This window comes from Chelonoidis abingdonii, chromosome 3 (genome assembly GCF_003597395.2).
Source record: "Chelonoidis abingdonii isolate Lonesome George chromosome 3, CheloAbing_2.0, whole genome shotgun sequence".
NCBI lineage: Eukaryota > Metazoa > Chordata > Testudines > Testudinidae > Chelonoidis > Chelonoidis abingdonii.
The window spans coordinates 148,877,258-148,896,728 of record NC_133771.1 but is presented as its reverse complement, the minus strand read 5'-3'; the positions used below and the strand labels follow the sequence as shown (position 1 = coordinate 148,896,728).

The 19,471-nt window shown below is 40.5% G+C and overlaps 1 protein-coding gene across 4 annotated transcripts in view; it reads right to left on the bottom strand.

The window, feature by feature from the left end:
- The window catches only part of SPAST (spastin), a 59,299-nt gene that overhangs the window by 16,527 nt on the left and 23,301 nt on the right, over positions 1–19,471 (bottom strand). For all 4 annotated transcript variants that reach the window (XM_032788664.2, XM_075064207.1, XM_075064208.1 and 1 more), the window contains 9 exons: positions 17,856–18,049; positions 16,647–16,780; positions 16,196–16,289; positions 9,276–9,350; positions 5,707–5,778; positions 5,047–5,122; positions 4,295–4,386; positions 3,304–3,383; positions 621–663 (listed from right to left, as the gene is read on the bottom strand). In XM_032788664.2, coding sequence (XP_032644555.2) covers positions 621–663; positions 3,304–3,383; positions 4,295–4,386; positions 5,047–5,122; positions 5,707–5,778; positions 9,276–9,350; positions 16,196–16,289; positions 16,647–16,780; positions 17,856–18,049 — 860 coding nt within the window. The remainder of the gene's footprint in view (positions 1–620; positions 664–3,303; positions 3,384–4,294; positions 4,387–5,046; positions 5,123–5,706; positions 5,779–9,275; positions 9,351–16,195; positions 16,290–16,646; positions 16,781–17,855; positions 18,050–19,471) is intronic.

The window sequence follows — 19,471 nt, the reverse complement described above, 5'->3', positions numbered from 1 at the left end:
TGACTATGGTGTACATGTCAATACTTTCTTTTAAGAGGTCATATGGATTTAGTAATCATGAAATTGAGGGCCTCATTGGTTCCAGCCAGGCACTGTACAATCATGACAACTAAACCACAATCTTGGTCAGAGACGCTTCTACTCCTGCTAAGATAGTGAACAGTGCTAATAGTTTTTTGTTTTAGAGTGGAAGAACTGCTAAAAATTAGGCCACACAATTTTTTAATCTTTTGCATGAAGTAATTTCATGTCAAACCAAACACACCTGCTGTTGCAGTATTCTAGGCATATCAAAACATGTCCTTGTCTGCTTAATCACTACACTGCCTATACAACAGCAAGCTGCCCAGGAGGAGGAAGCGGCTACTAGCAGATTTGATTATAGTAAGTACATCAGAATATAACAACTTGAATATTCACCTGAGTGGCATAAAAACTTACCATACTGGCCAAAGTGAATTAGCGGACACTGGTAAGTCACAAAATTCAGTAATTTGCAATAAGTCTATCAATCATTAGGGCACATTAACAAGGTTCTATAATACATTTTTTTCTTTTTCCTATAAAGCAGGTTTTTAAGAGCTCACAGAAAGAAATGCACACATAAGCCACACACTTACCTCTTCATTTGGTAAAGATACATACACCCGTTTGGTGAATCGTCTGAAAACAAAGTAACATTTTAATATTTCAGAAGAACTAGTTAGTAAAAGCTGACATTTGATAAAAGTATACATTTCAAGCCCATGCCACTAATACTAATTTTTTTGCTACCTATAGTAATTAACTAAAGAAAAAACTTATATAGGGAATAGCAAATCTGAAATCCTTTCCCTTGACTGAGACAGTCCAGGATGTAGCTAGATAAGAAGCAAAAAGAACGTCTGGCATCAGAGAAAGTATATAATTTAACTTGATACATTATTTTAGTGCCATGATTGTTTCTTTTAGCTCCTCACAAAGGTAGGTGCATTAAAGCAAGGCCTACTTGGGTCTTGTGGAAGCTGTTCCCATGAAGATAGCACTTGGAGAATAAGGGGAATTTTTGAAACACCTTCCACGATGTTGTAGTATGCAAATAGTTGTACTTGACATTTGTAGCTTTTGCATTATGTCCGTTTTCTAAATAATGGAAACTTTACATAGCCTGAACCCCAACACATTATTTAATACTTTATTTATCTAGAAGCTTATCCTAGTACAGGAAGGTATGGTTTGCACTATCCGGATTGAATTTTGCCCACTCTTTTTCCATCAGTGAGAAATCTCTTCTTCAGTATGGTATATGCATATTCCCACTTGTGGGAGAAGTACAACCATTTAGGAAGGTAGGCTGAGGGCCAAATTGAGTGTGGGGTGATACATAAGGTCTGAACAAAACTCCAGGTAGTAGCCCTGCAGAGTTTAAAGATACAAACATTACGGACATGCCATTGATGCTACCTTAGCCCTAATGAAATTCTTACAGGAGAAAATACTGACTTGCCTGTAGCTCTTAACATGTTCATGGATAACATCTCCCTACAAGGATTCCAATGACTCTGCATAGTCAGATACTTCAGATCAGACCCTCCAGCCCAAGCTGGTAACGTCTATCCCTACAACCATCAGCGTCAGAATGACTAGAACATCATTTTCAACATTCTCATATTGTCCAGAATCTTTGGAGTCTTTGAAAATGTTGAAGAATGTAATTCATGTTCAGAGTAATTTGTAGGGAGCCAGTGAAGTCAAATTCCTCGGTCTAGCATAAGAGAGATGTAAGTGGGAGATGCCATGTTACAAAGCAGAGGTTCTCAAACTGTGGTCCACAGACAAGTGATCTGCGAGCTCCATCCAGGTGGTCCGTGGATAGTTCCCTCTAAGGTGTGTGCCTGGGCAGCTGCACACAAGAGAATGAAGGGCCACCCATCTAATTAGTGGAGCCGTGCAGCCATAGCTCCACTAATTAGGTGCCTGGACCCTGAAGAAGATGCACATGTAAGGTGAGGTGGTGGGCTTGTGGAAGGAAGGAAGGGGCAGTGGGATGAGAAGACGGGGTGGGAGGAATTTGGGATGTGCAGTGCTGCAGCAGCCAGAGAAAAAGGCAACTTTCCCCAGCTCCAGGGCTGCGGTGAGACACAGCCTTCTTTCCCAGCTCTATGGCCCGGGAGAGATACCCGCTTCCTTCCCAGCCCCACCTTGGACGGCTGTCGTGATGGAGGAGAGGGCACATCCATCACATTAGGAAGTTAAGACTAGTGATATTAAAATATGAGTTGTGTGCTTTTATTTGTAGAACAAAAAAATATTTATATATAGCGCTTTTATCCAAAACGCTTTACAATAGTTAGCTAACAGTACAAACAACATTTGGAAAGATCATTAAGTGGTCTACCGAGACCCTCAGCAATTTTCAAGTGGTTCATGAAAAGAAAAGCTTGAGAACCACTGTAAAGGATTCTCAAGAATCTGAAATAAGGCCTCCTAAGTCCTATTGAGGATACCATGCCTCTAATGTTCAAAAGACAAATTCAGCACTGCTTCTATGTAGTAGTGTCTATAAAAGATGTTCCCCTCAGTTTACCCCTAGACCCAAAAGAATGGAAGAGATGAGTGACACGAAAGGATCTGAGAGTGTATCTTTTCAAAACCATTCCAAACTGATGGCACTAAAGACACAAGTAACTCAAAAAGGAATGCTGAGGCTCTTCTTTAAAATAAACATTGAGTATTTTGTTAATATTTACCACCCAACAACTGTAGCTAATTTCAGTTCAATACAATTTGAAAAGTGCAAGATACTTAACTGTGAAGCTCGTATTTTATAATAGGAACAAATTTAAGCAGGGCCGTCCCTAGCCATTTTGGTGCCCTACACAGCCTCCTCCCCAGCGGCAAAGCTGGGAGCCAGGGGAGTGGATCAGGCTGGGGCCGGGTTCACTCCACTTATCGTGCGGTGAGTGCAGCAGTCCTCCGGGGCGGGGGGGGGGCAGTGAGGACAAGGCTGGGGAGGAGCAGGGGTGGGAAGAGGCACAGCAGGAGCGGGTGCTTTGGGGAAGGGGTGGAGCAGGAGCAGGGGTGGAAAGAGGCAGGGCAGGGGCTTTGGGGAAGGGCTGGGGCAGAGCAGGGGCATGCCCATGGGGGAAGAGGTGGAGCAGGGGCTGGAGAAGCATGCAGCTGCGCAGAGCATCAGGAAATGTGGTGCCTCAAAATTTCCTGGTGCCTTATGCAGCTGCATACTTTGCGTATGGGTAGAGACAGTCCTGAATTTAAGTGTAACTGTCCTTGAACACATCTTAAAAAGGGGCATAATTTAGGTACCTGAGAACAGCATCATCCAGCTCTTGTGGCCTGTTAGTTGCCCCCATTACAAGTATTCTGTCCTCTCCGGAAGACTGTACCTATAACATTGTAAAGCAAGGATTAACGTAAATTGAAAACTAAGAAACAATGCAATAAACTGTAAAAACATCAAAGTGCACTGACTGGATGTTGATACTAAATGTTCATGTTTGTGTGTGTGTTGGCTTTATGTTATCCACATTAAAAAAAAACACAAACTAGGCAGAAAACAAACACAAAAAACAAAGAAACTATATTTAAACTCCATCTCAGTTTTCCATAGCAGCATCTGGTGGCCAAAATAAGTGCCATGATTAGCAATTAGAACATATGGTTCTGGAGAATTTTGATATTGTGAGTGCTCAAAATTAAAAAGTAAACTGACTTACTTTACTATCTTTACTGTTTTAAACAAAGTCAAATTTTACTGCCACTCAGGGCAGTGAAATTACACTGAAACCTATAGAGGAGAGGAAAATTGAAACGTAGGTCTAACACAACTCAGGGACTTCTATAATAGATCAGACCAATGATCAATCTAGTCTAGTCCCGACTGACTGACAGTGGCCAGTACCAAATATTTCAAAGGAAGATGCAAGAAAATTTAAGTAGATAATTATGCAATAGCCTTCCTCTTGCCCAAGAAATGAATTCCTTCCCTCATAGCTTCTCTGCCGTTACTCCCACCACTTACCCATCTTTTCTTCCCCAACTGTGAAATACTACAGTCCACCCACAGCACCTCCCCAGGTCTCTATCACTATCCTCCCTGCTCAGAGACTGAACTGGGCAAAAGGAAGAAGATGTTTGCTAAGAAATATTTTTATTGCTGTTCAAGGAAATAAAGGAGAGGATTTTTAATGGGTGGAGCATAACTCCATGAGGGTATCATTAGCAGCTTTCATTGGCACCCATCACTGTATTAACTAATTTAATTAACAACCAACAATACTGTAATACTGATACTTACGCCATCAAATTCTATTAAAAATTCTGTTTTTAGACGCCTACTAGCATCATGTTCACCTTCTCTTCTTTCGCATAAAAGGCTATCAACTTCATCTAAAAAGAAAAAAGTCTTAGTTTTAAAGTTTCAGCCAGTGAGATAGCTAAATATCAAGGTTTTAATTCAACTATTATTTTGCTAGTGTGGGGCTCCAACAAAAGAGGTCTCATCTTTATTCTTCAGGAGGCAGACAAACTTTGCCAAAAAGTTTAAAAAATGTATTTGTATAGGTGTTAAAAAGTGCAAGGCCCAGTGACATCAGTAAAAGATCACCAATGTGACATCATCTGACAGGACAGGAATATTGTATGCATTCTGTCATCTGTGGGTAATAAATCCCAAGTTTCCACATAGAATGAGAAAATAAATGCAAAAAACATTTTCATAGCTCTGCACTGCAGGTCATATATAAAAATGCACTAAAATAGAATCTTTGCATGCAAGGTTATCATAGGGCAATTCTTTTATTAGTTAAGCTTTTCCTAGGTTACTGGATACTAGGGCAGAATGTGGAACATGCTCAAGTGAAACATACTCCCCAAATGAAATACCAATTAAGGAGCAGGTAATCACTGATGCAGAGAGATCCCCTTATCTTATGTCTTGCATTATTACTGGGACAAGTGAGCCTCAAATAGAGAGCACTTTAGTTTAAAAATATTTTATTTTGCAAAAATATATATACAGATCTTAACAGCCAAACATTAAGGTCTTACCTATAAAAATTATAGACGGCTGAAGTTCTCTGGCTACTGCAAAAAGAGCACGCACCAGTTTCTCCCCCTCACCTACCTAAACAGGTCAAGCATTTTTCAAAACAAATATTACAAAAAGTCAATAAGCGACTGTTCAGAAACACAAGCTTCGCATGACCCATTCCCATACCATGGATAAGCAAACCACTAATTCAGCACTAAGTGGTGATGCACCCTGCCTTTTTCCCTCACACACAGAAAAATATGAAAAACTTCACTAATGATTCTGGCTGGAAATATTAAAGGAGTGTAAGGAGTTAGGTGCCTAAATCACAATGAAATTCAAAGCAAGCTGGGCTCTCTTGAAAATCACAACCTTTATATTTAAATAAAAATATTTCCAAGGGAGTGCAGGAGTTTGCTCAATCATGAAGGATCGATTTCTGAAACTACTATTTTGTATTTGGTAGTATCAAATGCATTGTACTGAAAAGTGTATCATCTGCAGACACGTGGAGGGTTTTGGCTTAACAAGGTTAACGGACTAAGGAAGCACCCGCCCACGGCATAGGATGCCCCCCATCATAAATATCAACGTATTAGCCCTACAAGTCTGTCAGACAGTCAAGATCCCAATGTATTAGCATTAAGAAACCAAAACCCTTTGCAACTATGACTTACATATTTTGAAGTTAGGCTTGCAGCACTTATGTTAAAGAAGGTTGCATTTGATTCTGCAGCAACTGCTTTGGCCTGAAAAACAGTAAATCCCTTCTTAATGGTAGGGAAGTTGAAGAGCTCCATTGCATTTTAAGATTTAGAATAAACTTGACAAGACAATAAGTATATTATATGAAGAAAAATAGAATATGATGCAACATAACTTAGCTAAATCAGGATCTTGTATAGGATCTAAAAATCAGTATGCCTCATGAACAATGTGAATCTCTGATAAATCAGTTAAGTAGTCATAAATACTACTAGAGGGAAACTTGACAGCTTAGGTAATTCATATATCGGTTGCTCAAACTGGTACTATTCCTGGAGAATTAGGATTGTCTTTGCCCAGTTTCTTCGAGATGTTATAAGATGAAACTTTAACTAGATGATTCAGTAATTAAAACCAAACTAAAGCATATGTACTAAGGCAATGGTCTCCAACCTTTTTAAGCACAAGATCACTTTTCCAATTTAAGTGCAACCCAGGATCTACCTCAAAGAAAACGTATAAATCACAGTAATCACACACACTCAAACACCCTTGCCCTGCCCCTACCCCTTATCCAAGGCCCTGCACCACTCACTCTATTCCACCTCCCTCTCCCCCCCACCTCACTTTCACCAGGCTGGAACAGGGGACTAGGGTGCAGGAGGTGGTTTGGGTGTGGTCTCTGGGAGGGAGTTTGGGTGCAAGAGGGGGCTCAGAGCTGGGGCAAGAGGTTGGGGTGCAGGAGGGGGCAGCTCCAGGAGGGGGCTCAAGCAGGAGGTTGGGGTGCAGGAGGGGATGTGGGGTGCTGGCTCTGGGAGGAGGCTCAGGCAGTGGGTTGGGATGCAGGGTGTGGGCTCTGACAGAAGGCTGGGGCAGGGGGTTGAGGTGCCGGAGAATGTGTGGGGTGCGGGCTCTGGTAAAGGATTGGGATGCAAGGGGCTCAGGGCTGGAGGTTCGGGTGCCGGAGGGAGTTCAGGGCTGTAGCAAGGGTGAGAGAGGGGTCCAGGAAGCTCCTAGGCAGCAGTGCAGCATGGCTAAGGCAGGCTCCCTTCCTGCCGTGGCCCCATGATGCTCCCAGAAGCGGTTGGCATGTCCAACAGCAGCTCTTTGGGGAGGGAAGGGAGGGGTAAGGGGTCTCTGCACACTGCCCTCACCTGCAGGCACTGCCACCGCAGCTCCTGCTGGCTGGGAATGGGGAACCACGGCCAATAGGAGCTGCGAGGGTGGTGTCTGCAGGCAAGGGCAACATGCAGAGACCCCTTGCCCCTCCTCCTTCCAGGAGCAGCGTGGGGCCAGAGCGGCAGGGAGCCTGCCTCAGCTCCACTGTGCCACCGCACCATTAGTGGCTGATCTCATGGTTTGGCTGCAGAAGGATTGGCAACTTTAAACTGAGATAAACTGTCAGAGGCTCCACAATTGACTAGCTGATCATGATCTACCGGTTGGGGACCACTGCACTAAGGTATAATTCCCTGAAGAAAGGGAAGTTGGAGACAGCCTTCCAAGGGGAGCAGTAGAGGCAAAAGACGTATCTGGCTTCCAGACAAAGCTTGATAAGTTTATGGAGGGGATGGTATAATGGTATAGCCTAATTCTGGCAATTAATTGATCTTTGACTATTAGAGGTAAATATGCCAAATGGCCTGTGATGGGATGTTAGATGGGGTGGGATCTGAGTTACTACAGAGAATTCTTTCCTAGGTGTCTGTCTGGTGAGTCTTGCCCACATGCTCAGGGTTTAGCTAATTGCCATATTTGGGGTTGGTAAGGAATTTTCCTCCAGGGCAGACTGGCAGAGGCCCTGTGGGTTTTTCGCCTTCCTCTGCAGCATGGGGCACAGGTCACTTGCTGGAGGATTCTCTACACCTTGAAGTCTTTAAACCACGATTTGAGGACTTCAGTAGCTCAGACATAGGTTAGGGGTTTGATACAGGAGTGGATGGGTGAGATTCTGTGGCCTACATTGTGCAGGTCAGACTACATGATGATAATGGTCCCTTCTGATCTTAAAGTCTATGATTTTATGAATCCTAGTTAGAGGAAATATGTTGTGACAGTTTGTACATCTAGACATTTCAGAAACTGATGCACTACAAGCATGTATCAACTCTTGTGGTTCATTCAGGACATAAGTCACTCTACTTGAAAGAGCAGGAAGAAACTTTAGTCAGGAAAAGTTGTCATTATGGAGTTTGGGTTTCTCTGAAGCTTTTATACAGACCACTTTTGGATAGGTGCTAGTTGGACAAGTGGTTTAATCCACCATTGCAATTCACATCTGTTGTACTTAGAAAATATACTAAGAGTATGCAATTGTCATGACTGTACTTCTTAAAAGTGTAAAGGCTAAATTGAATTAGATACCAATATATTTAATTTTTAACTCATTTGGGATATTAGTTGGATGAAGTTTCACTAGTTTATTTTAAATTACATTTTTCTCTCACCTACGTAGCAAGAGAAACAATCTTCAGAGGAAAACTATGAAGGGGAGAAAAGCCACTTCTCAGTGAACGTTCCCAGTAAGGAACGGGGTGGGGAGAGGGGGACCACGTTCCTTCCTTCCTATCAGTTGTACTTTCATCATATAGGGATAAAAAGAAGGACTTATGACCAAGAAACTGAAGTATTACACCTGGTTAGTACAGAGCCAGTCTCTATGTTTTATTCCATGGAATGCATTAGTCAAACATTGAGTTAGTGGTTGAGAATTCATTTTTATATACAATTTTAAAATTTAGTTCAGTGGCCAACTGAATATTACGCTAAGCAGACTGCCTCATTCTTATGCATAAAAAAAGTTATATATTGCTTTCATTTAAAAAAGTGAATCTAGGATCTTAAGATGAAAGTTTTACATTTTAATCTTTATTTTAAAATATATTTTATTTTTATAATAAAATTCTGTTCTATATTTATAATAGAGTAGGTTTGTTTTTTTTAATACACAGATTTTATAAAATTAAATAATTACATAAGATACGATCTCATGGTAGAAAATTTTAATAGGTGTAGTCCAGTAGGATAGCATTGCTTCTGAGTAGTGGTCATTTAAATCAACCTGTCATTTGTGGATTTTTTCCATTCTTATACAACTGTGTTAAATTACAGTCTTAAAAAATCTGAAACATCAGAAAATTCAGGAGTAAAGGTTCCATATTTGTTAGCTCAGCCGAGTTGCATATGCAGAAAATGTAACAGTACACAGTTTATGTTAGACAATAATACCCACCAAATACATTTCCCAGTCTCAATCACTGCATATCATTCAGGCCCTGCACTGAACGAGGTAGGTCATTCAGTACACAAAAGCTCACTTTCTTCAGTGAAAGGAATTTCTTAGAAAGAAATTAGTTACTTGTAAACTACATCTATTAAACAAAAATACAGAACTGTTACTAATAGCACTGGATCACAACAGTACAATTTAGGAGATCTCTGTGGAGGATTTCTCAATTTCATAGACAAGAAAAAACAAAACAATTTCTAAGAATAGCTTATATCTAGAGTTCCACCAAATAAGGCATAGTAATTTTCTCACCAACATAGTCTTCCCATTTCCTGGTGGTCCAAACAGCAGTAATCCACGTGGAGGAGCTCTAAGTCCTGTAAATAACTGAGAGAGATACTGTATTAGAGTAAACGCCTTTGCAGGGTTACAAATATTGCAACTAAGCATGAGATTCTATTAAAAAAAATCAGTAGTTTTCTAGAATATAGCATTTTAGTTCCTTAAATATTAGAGCTCCATTTTCCATAATGAAACATACTGTACTCAGTAAAATATTTCAGGGCTCACTACAATCCTGAAGATATGATAAAAAGACATCCGTTCTTAAAAAGGTAGAGACTTCATGATGAAGATGACAAAAATTACAAAAAAGGTATTAAAAAAAAGTTAAGCCAAAGTACAATTGTGCTTTAGAAATATAAAAACAAAAATGTAGAAATAGTTACAGCAGAAAAGACATTCACAGCATTGCTGAAAACTAAGTGAAGCAAAAATAATGTTTTAACGCAAATATTGAATTTAAACAGATGGAAGGGAGGAATTGGCAAAAAAAATACAATTATGCAATCAGGACCCATATTGCATACAACATCTTCCAGTTCTTAGACTCTAACAGTAAGGTTACCTAGGAAGTCTGAAACCACTATGTTCTGTTACAGCCTTAAAGTTAGGGCCCTACCAATTCACGGCCCTGAAAAATGAGTTACAGACCATGAAATCTGGTCTCCCCCTTGAAATCTGGCTATTGTAGGGGGAATTATGGTATTGCCACCCTTATTTCTGCAATGCTTTCAGAGTTGCGTGGCCCGAAAGCAGCAGTTGCTGGCCAGGCACCCAGCTCTGAAGGCAGCTGCTCTGAAGGCAATGAGGGTGGCGTGGTATGCGAAGGGTCATCACTTTTGGGGGGAGAAGGAGGCAGAACCAGCCTTATGGGTGGGCAACTTGGGCAATCACCCAGGGTGCTGTGATCGGGGGTGGGGTAGGGGCGACAACATGATCACCCCTGCCCTGCCCCCCCCCCAACACATACACAAACCCCACCAAGGCCCCTTTAACTCGTGAATGCTGGACCTGGAGCTAGGGAGCGGCAGGCCAGGACTGGGGGCACCCTGGATGGGTGCTCTTACCATGGACTGGACTCCAGCTGCTAGTCCTGGCCAGGTGGGAGAGGAATGGGCACTCTCTCTTTCCCTGCACAGGCTGCTCCTGAGGCCAGGTCACACCCACCTCTGGGAACCTCCCCTGACTGCAGGAAGCTCTGCAGCTGCTGGCCAGGAACCCAGCTCTGAAGGCAGTGCTGCTACCAGCAAGCAGTTCAGAAGTAAGGGTGGCAGTACCATGACCCCCTAAAATAGCTTTGTAACCCTTTCCTCCTCCCCCCCTCACATCTGTTTTTGAGTTGGGACCCCCATGGTTACAACGCTAAGAAATTTCAGATTTAAGTATCAAACTGTGAAATGTAAGATTTAGAGATTCAATGATTATTGGAATCCCTATAAATTTTTATTGGCCCTTAAAACTCAGAACAACTTCCCTAATTCACACCAACTAAGTTATTTTGCCTCTGGTTAAGGAGAAAAGAAACTACATACTTTGAATTTCTTGTGCTATATTCAAGCTTGCAGAAATTAGTAGTTTTAAACACTTAACCCAAACACACAGTATTCTCTGGTTGAGTTTAAGCTAGACATGGTCAGAAATTTTGTAGTGCTCGGAGAGCTGTAGGCTACAGCCTATGAGGTACTGCCATCCTCCCCACCATGGTTCAAGAGTGGGAGGCAGGGATGTGAAGTTGGGCCTACTGACTGGGGCATTAACACCTCCAGAGGGAGGGTGAGATGCTGGTTTCTCAAATGAGCATTCAAGAAGAAAGTTTCAAGGTCTTGGTGCTTCACTAACCCCTCTACATGCAAGTGAGTGGACAGAAAGAGAGGAAATTTGTGGATGAAGTCATTGATGAAAACAAAGAACAGATTGGTATTGGAAAAGCTGTGAGGAGCAAAGGGTGAGACTAAAATCTTTTCTAGAAAGTGTCAGCAACGCATGCCACAGGGGCATAATTTGTAAAGTGCACTAACATGCTGTACTCTAAGTGCCCTGTGTAGACTCTGCTAGGTACCTAGTTTGCTTTTATATTTATATTAATGAGAACTAGTTACCTTTCAGAATGCACCAGCATGGTCTACATAGCAGTTAGAGCACAACACACTAGAATGCTCTGCAAATGACACCCCTCTGGACCCCTTTGCCATGCTATAGACAAGCCCCAAGTGAATAAGGGAGTGGAGAGGAGGATAAAACAGGGAAGATTTAGAGTAATAGAGGGATAAACAAGAGGTCAGGCAACCCAAGAATGGGAAACTAGAAAGAAAACCTTGTTTCTTTCCTCTGTTTTCCAGTTACGAAAGATCCTAACAGAAATAGAGCCTCATTGGTCACAAACATGAAAGAGTGCCTCAGGCTACATTTATACTGAATTTCAAGGAATTCCCCCACTACAGATCTAACATCAGCTCTTCCACTGGTTGGCGTGCTAGTGTAGATTAACTTCCAGTATTTTTACCAGCATATTTAAACTGTTCGCTCAAAAAAATACTAGCAGCCCGTCTGTACTACCATCTCCTCTGCTGCTAGCACTGGTAAAGCTGTACCTACGTTACATTAGGGTGTGTAGGTAGAGAAGGATTTAAACCATTTAATATAACAAAAATAAGAAAAAAGTTGAGAGGGGAGGTCAGTCGTGTTATTTCTTAACATTACTTTTTGAAGACTACTATTAATTCAGAAAAAACACAAAACCTTAAGCACATTGAGCTTCCTCTCCTGAACAAGCTGTGCTGAACAGCTCACTATTAGCATTTTGTATCAACTGCCATTACAGCTCTTTTTTCACCTGCCACTCTTATTAAAAATTATTTCAGTAGGTGGGTCTACAGTTCCTGTACTTGTTGAAAATGGGACTGAACTGGGAGATACAGTCTGTTAACAGCTAAGGTGACTGTGGCTTTAACCTCATTTTTCACTGATACTAGAACAAATTGTTTGATGGAGATATCTGAAAGTTTAGGGACAGTGCAGATACATGGCCAAAAGAGAGAGCTCTTGCCTCAGTTCTTGCTGGCTCCTCCTATCATTAACAATTTAGGTTTTAGAAGGACTGCAGATAATCTGTTCAATTTCTTATAACATGCCAAATAAAATCCTAAAATCCATTCCAAGGCCTGCTAGCATTAAGAATCACCAGTTAACCAACCTGGCCTTACTCTTACCCTCTTGTTCACAAGATCTAATTTACCCTCCAAAGACACTTGTAGAAACTTAAATCATTTGTTTGAAATTGCTGCCTTTGTAACAAATAGCCTCAGGGCTTGGCTACATTGGCACTTTACAGCGCTGCAACTTTCGTGCTCAGGGGTGTGAAAAAACACCCCCCTGAGCGCTGCAAGATACAGCGCTGTAAAGTGTCAGTGTAATCAGGGCGGCAGCGCTGGGAGAGCGGCTACCAGCGCTTCACTCTGCGCCTGTAAGGGATGTGGTTTACAAGCAGCGCTGGGAGAGCTCTCCCCCAGCGCTGCGGCTCTGACTACACTCACACTTCAAAGCGCTGCCACGGCAGCGCTCCGAAATTTCTAACGTAGCCATAGCCTTAGATTGGAGCCTCTCTTTTGAAAGACAATGACCAAAGACTTCAAACCAAGTACATACAGGTGGGAGTAATAGAGAGTGCCAAACTAAATGCCTGGCTGACTCCTCAGCGAATACGGAGCCTTACACTATCCCAATTCTGCTTTTTAGCCTAATGGCTGCTGCTAGAGAGGGAATGGCTTGAGCCCTCGTCTCCCTACAGCTCTTATAGTAAAGGTAGGTCTTCAATGCAGTATTAACTCAGGAAATTGGCACTCAAGTTAGCCTGGTCCAGGTTTGAGCAGCTAAATTGCAATGCCATATCCGGAGTTGTTGTGTCTTCACTGGTGCTATACTTACCCAAGTGTGATGCTAAGACTTTTGGGAGCATAGCCCATCACTGTTTGTGCTACAGTAAGCTAAGCTGCTCTTTCACAGTGACATACTTGTAGGAGAACTTATCTGTCCTTCTGGGCACTAAGCGGTAAATAACAGGACGACAATCAGTACTCAAATGATTTATTCTGCATCCTCACAGCAAAACTGGTGAGTTACGATCCTGAGTAAAAGCAACATGCAAGCTCTAGTCTCTACCCTCGGCCAGGCCCGCTAGCCTGGATTTAAAGCACCACACTTAAGTGAGAGGCTATGGTGTGTGAAAAGGAGGGGATTGGTGAAGACAGAGGATGTTGTAGCTGCAGCTTCATACCCAGGTTGGGAAGGTAAGCAGAAGACCTAAGTTTTGAACTCCATGTCCAAGTCATTTGAAGCCCTATGAAATTCTCCCCTCCATGCCTTCAAAATATCCAGAAGAAGAATTAAAGAACTGAACACATCTTTTTACCTCTGCCAGGGTATAAAACCCCATCCACCCTAGGGCACTGCTGGACTCCCCCAGGCCAGCTATCCACAAATCTGTACCATTTGGACTGATTCCCCTCCATCCTAGATTTCTGTTTGTAGCTTTGGGGTTTTTTTGCTGTCACAATGTTCAATAAATTCTTTAAAATGGATACCTTAATTAACTTGTTACAACCTATTAATATGCTTTCCGAAAGCTGTTAAGTTCTTAGTCTTAGTTTGCTACATCATCTAGTACTTTGATATAAATAGGAATACAATCAAAATGGGGAGGGGGAGCTTTCTACCTCTACTTAATCTGCCAATTTAATGCCATCCTACAGCCTTAGCAAGTCTATTCCATCTCTGAAATGGTCCTCTGAACACACAATTCTTTCTCTATCATCCTTTTCTAAAGGAGTATGTTTCACAAGAAATATCCAACCATTTTTAATCCACATTATTTTTCTCTGCCTAGTCTCAGTCTTCAGTTAATCGGTAAAGAACATTCAGTTATTTTGTCCTTCAAGTGTGATTATTCCATCATTTGCATTCTTAATTTGAGCTATTCATTGCTTTGATTTCCAATTGTGATTTTGGCTGAATTATGTGCATTTCATCTGCAGAAACATGCGGCACCCATCTACTAAATGCATCGGCCAATTTTTTTGTTTTTTTAAATGCTAATCCTAATTTATATTCTAATGCATCAAGCCTGGTCTTAACAAGTGTGAATTCCTTCTTTAAAGATCAGCAACAATTCACTTAGTCTGTTCTCCTTTTCCATTACCTTTATATACTGACCTCCCCTACCCATTGCAGCCTCTATTTCCTCTCAACTTTGATGACCACTCTGAATCATGTGCCAGTGTACGAGTCAATGTCACCTACAACAAAACATTTTCGCACACTGAATTCAAGCTTTCCTAACTCTGTTGTTCCTACAGCTCCTGTGCCCTTCCAGCTACGGTTACAGCCTCATCTCCCTTATTTGCCTCTTCTCTCCACATTCTGCCCAAACACTGTTCAGCTCCTTCCTCTTGCTTTCCTTCCCACTCATGTCAGTGTTTTTTACCCATTTAATCTATCTACTATAAAACTACACTCCATCGTACAGTATCATATCAGCCAACTTTCCATTCCCCCCGCTCAGTGAGCACAACTCTTGCAGCTATTCCTCCCTACACCAATCACCAGCATTCGATCTTTGCAGAGCAAGTTCTCTCATTACTGGACCTCATACCCACTTATTTCATCTCTTCGTGCCTCCCCATTCTAGTTTTCAATGTTACTTCTCTTAAACAGCTTTATACCTAGCAAAAACGACCCAACTCTGTTCACAGTCACCACTGGCAGGCAAACATACCCCCAACATTCCCAACCCTCCCCAGCACCCATTGTCAACTACAACCCCACTTCTAGTCTACCCCTCAGCAAAACAATGGAGAAAAACAGTGGAGCAAAACATTAATATCTTCAATCATTTCACTGTTCGCAGCATCTTTGATTTGTTTCTATCTGGCTTCTGCCTGATCCATAGCAATGAAGTCCTCTTTAGGGTGATCAGTGAGTCCTGAACTCAAACCATGACTTCCTCATACTATTTATCCTCTAGCTTCAATGCAGTATTTGATATGGTTGATGGCCTGGTTCTCTCAGAATGCCTCAAGCTCCCATGCTACACTGGTGTACCTGGCCACTGCTTGACTGTCACTGGTGCGTAGTCTGCCTTGGAAGCTAGACCACTTCTGTGTTCCACAAGATCCAACTCTTTGCACAGTTCAGATGTAACTACCATCAACTGTAATGATGAACAGTGCTTTTCAGTCTTTCATTAACACTTTCCTATTCATCCTGAAAAGAACACTTTGTTCCACAAAAATGCTCTCAAGATACCAGTCATCCTGCTTTGCAGATAAAACACTCAATTGTGTATCCAGCTGATTCTTCTTCATGCAACTTCACCCTAGTATCTCTACGAAGAAAAAGCAATCAGGCAGTTGAGGTCCAAAACTCATTTTTAAACGTTTACTTTTACATTTATGAATGCCAATAATATTTTGCTTGAATTTTCTCCTTCACTTACTTAATTCTGGCCTCGACCACTTACTACATCCGTACACAATTAGCCCTTTGCTATTGCCACATTGCATTAGTTCTGAAATAGCCTGCTGCCTTGCTAACTTCCCATCATTTTTTCAAACTATGACTATTTCTAGACTGGTGTTTATTACCACCAACCCTTCCTTCTTGCATTTTCAGGACATTTCATACCACTGGTTATATAAACTGTGAAAGTTACAATTTCTAATGGCTGCTTCTGAAAGGTGGAGGGTAGAGCAAAATTTTCTTTTTTTTTTTGCTATTCTTTACTGTTCCTTTTCAGTATATAATGTGGGTTTTTTTGTTTTTACAATGACATCACTAACGTATTTCTTGGATGCTGGAAGTAAGTGACAACAGGATAAAAATACTCAATTGCTTACCTCAGGTCTAAGGGAGGGAAGGATAACAATTTCTTGCAGTGCTTGTTTAGCCAGCTCTTGCCCAGCTATATCGTCAAATTTGACAGCTGGTCCACTAACAAAGAAATGGAATATCAATTAGCCTAACAACGGGATACTTTTTTTTTTTTTAAACCACACTGCAGCAGATGATTTCATGCATTTAACCATTTTTAAGGAACCAATAAGAAGCTAATTCATTCTACTGCACATTTTGCTATCTCTAGGCACCTATTCATTCTCAAGACTAGTTAGCTCACTGTCAACATGAAAATAAAATTTCAAAAGATAGTAGTTTTATCGAACTCAGGAAATGTACTAACTGGTTTTCATTCCTTCCCCAAGAAGAAATGTACTAGTTTTTCATTCAAAATACAATCCCAACAGAGTTACTTGACTTCTGAATACAAACAATTTTTTGTGTCTAACTTACTTGTCAACAATTTCATTCAGAATTAGATTAGCAAGATTACTATCAACATTTCTAAATATCTTCAAGTCTTTCTTTTTTCGAGCAGCAGTTGTAGGAGTAGAAGGCTTGTTTGTTCGACTATTTTTTGAAGTAGCCTTAAGACAAGACACAAAATCAGTTCACACTTCTCAAATACATTTTTTAAAGGTATACTGTTAATAAGGTATACTGATATAGGTCACAATTTCAGTTGTAAAACTTAGCATGTTAAAAAGTGCCAGACATTTTGATATAGGTGTCACAGGCCAGCCGAATGTATCCACTATGCTAGAGTATCTGAACTTGCTGATGTAATTATTTTTTCTAAAATTGAAGTTAAATACTAATTTTTAAGAAAATAGGGATTAGTAAATATTCTATTTAGATTCACTTTCCATAAGAATACTGACATTCTTCCCAGTGTGTATTCAAAAAGACCATAAAATGACCAATAGTGGAGAGTCCCAAACTTTCACTAAGTCAAGACCCACCCTTGTAACACTTTGGCAATGGGTCCCCTTCCTTCATCCCCTCACATCAAGTTAGCACAGAAGTCACCATCAGATTTCTAATCCGGTTTTCTGTCTCTTGTCCTTTTCTTCCTGTTCTCTAATCTTTATTTTCCTTTCTAATTGTTTCAATTTGTCTTACAGAGAGAGACCTTTTACTACTATACTTCGAGTGCAGTCTATGTAATTGGCCTTCTTTAAGCATGATCACTAGGGCTAAGAAACAAGATATTGTATCTGTATGATTTATGGGGAACAGGGAGAAAAAAAGAAGGAGTCTAGGGCTCTTGAGTAAAATTATTTCCATGTATCTTTTAGCTCTAGTGGGTAATACGTTTTAAAATACCATCTGAGCACAAAGAAACTCCTTTTAATTCAATTAAAAACAATCTTGGCTTAAAGATAAAGTATGATTTGGAGTTTGTGGGGGGGAGGTTTTTTTTTTTTTGTTTTGTTTTGTTTTATAAATTAGTTTTGGAACTGAGACCAAGCCCAAAAAGTTTAAGACCAAAAATTTAGTTTTTACAATATCATAAGCAACTGAACACGTGCATTTAGTAATCTCATCCTAAACTGAAATATTGCTAATGTGAGGTTAGGCTACATTTAGTAAAACTAGAACTTGGCATGGGTTTTGCATTAAGGGCCCCAACAACTGCTGGAGTTTTCATCTCTGGTATACCTTGTGTGTCGAAGCTGCAGGATTGACTCCCTGTCTAGATACAGAGAAAGTTGATATCCCACTATAACTAGGGGTTCTATGAGGACCAGAAAGGCCTGTGGATCCAGTTTTTGCAACTGCAACAGTCTTTGAACGAGGAAGGGAGTTACTCGTGTGTGTTAATGGATCCTTCTTTTTTGGAACAGCTCCACATTCTACAAAGGAAAAAAGAAAGCCAATGTTGTCATGACAGCATATTAAACACAGCATAGTGTTAATAAAATTGTTTATACATATCACAATCTAGTTATAAAATTTAGCATGTTAAAAAAGTCTGCTGACAAAGACCATTTCACTTTTTTTTTTTTTTTTAAGTAGCAAAAAAGCATAATCCTTCAGGATGCAATAAAAACCACTTGCTTTTTGCTTGTTTAACCCTTAATTTTAAAAGGTTACTTTGAAAATTCTATTCTAGTTAGTGGTCTTTAAAAAAAAAAGTTTGATAAAATATTTGATAAACAATATCCCTCTTCCACTATCTCAAGGGAATATTACAGGGAAGATACTGATCATAAGGATTCAGACATTTCAGGAGTAGAAAATTGCTGTAATAATCAAAAAGTTGCCAAGTTTTAAATTGCCAGGTCCAAAGCATTCCTCTCTAAGAAAAGTAATGTCCACAGCATTGTGCTTAAGAAGTTAACAATAATTGACTAAGCACATTCAACATATAAAGTGTAGTTTTCTAATTCTATTATTCAGGTGTCATTTTCATTTCCCACTAAAATTAAGGTAGCTGAGATTTATAAAAACTTCCAACCATAAACAAGTTGGAATCTCTGAAGGGCCAAGAATGAAGAAATTCAGAGTTTAGTTTTCAGATACAACAGACAGCTTTAAGGCAGCCTCCACGCCTACCATACACCTAACAGTGATACAGGTCCATCTTAAACTAGTGAGTACAAATAATGCAATACATCCGATACTTGCTTGTTCTGGCTTTCCTCCATAGGAAAGTAAGAAGGTCTCAGTTTTGGTCACTGATACAGTCATCTGCGGCCAGTACGTACACAGATGCTAAGAGGGGTATATGGCTTGTATCTGTAGGGTCAATAAAGTAAGTACACTAGGGTAGCCAGTCTGTACACATAAATTGTACAGGGGAAAATGAGGTTCTCAGGCTCAGGATTGGTGGATGTTGGATAGCAAGATATAACATCTATGGTTCTGTAGCATGTAACTGGACTGGAGGAGGGTTGGATTTACGGTCAATGCACAGCATTAGTTTCCACATCAGCATATACAGTAAAGGAAGGCAAAATTGGGTTCTGTAGCCTGTAATGGTTGGTTGATTAACTTCAGCTACACGTTTACCAATTTTCAAATATTTTTATTTGGTTTATTTTTACACTTCAAGATTGTAATGTTTGGTTTAAACATGCACATTTTCAACCTCAACAAGAAAGAATTTCCTGAAAGAAACTAAACTTCTGAAATGTTTTTTTAATTTCTTCCTACAACATACCTGTTTTCTAGAGAAAGCACTTGCAGAATGTAAAAAGCATTGTATTTTCAAAAAGATATATAAAAACGTCAAGCAGGAATATTTCAGTAAAGCAGAAGCATGAGGTTTAACA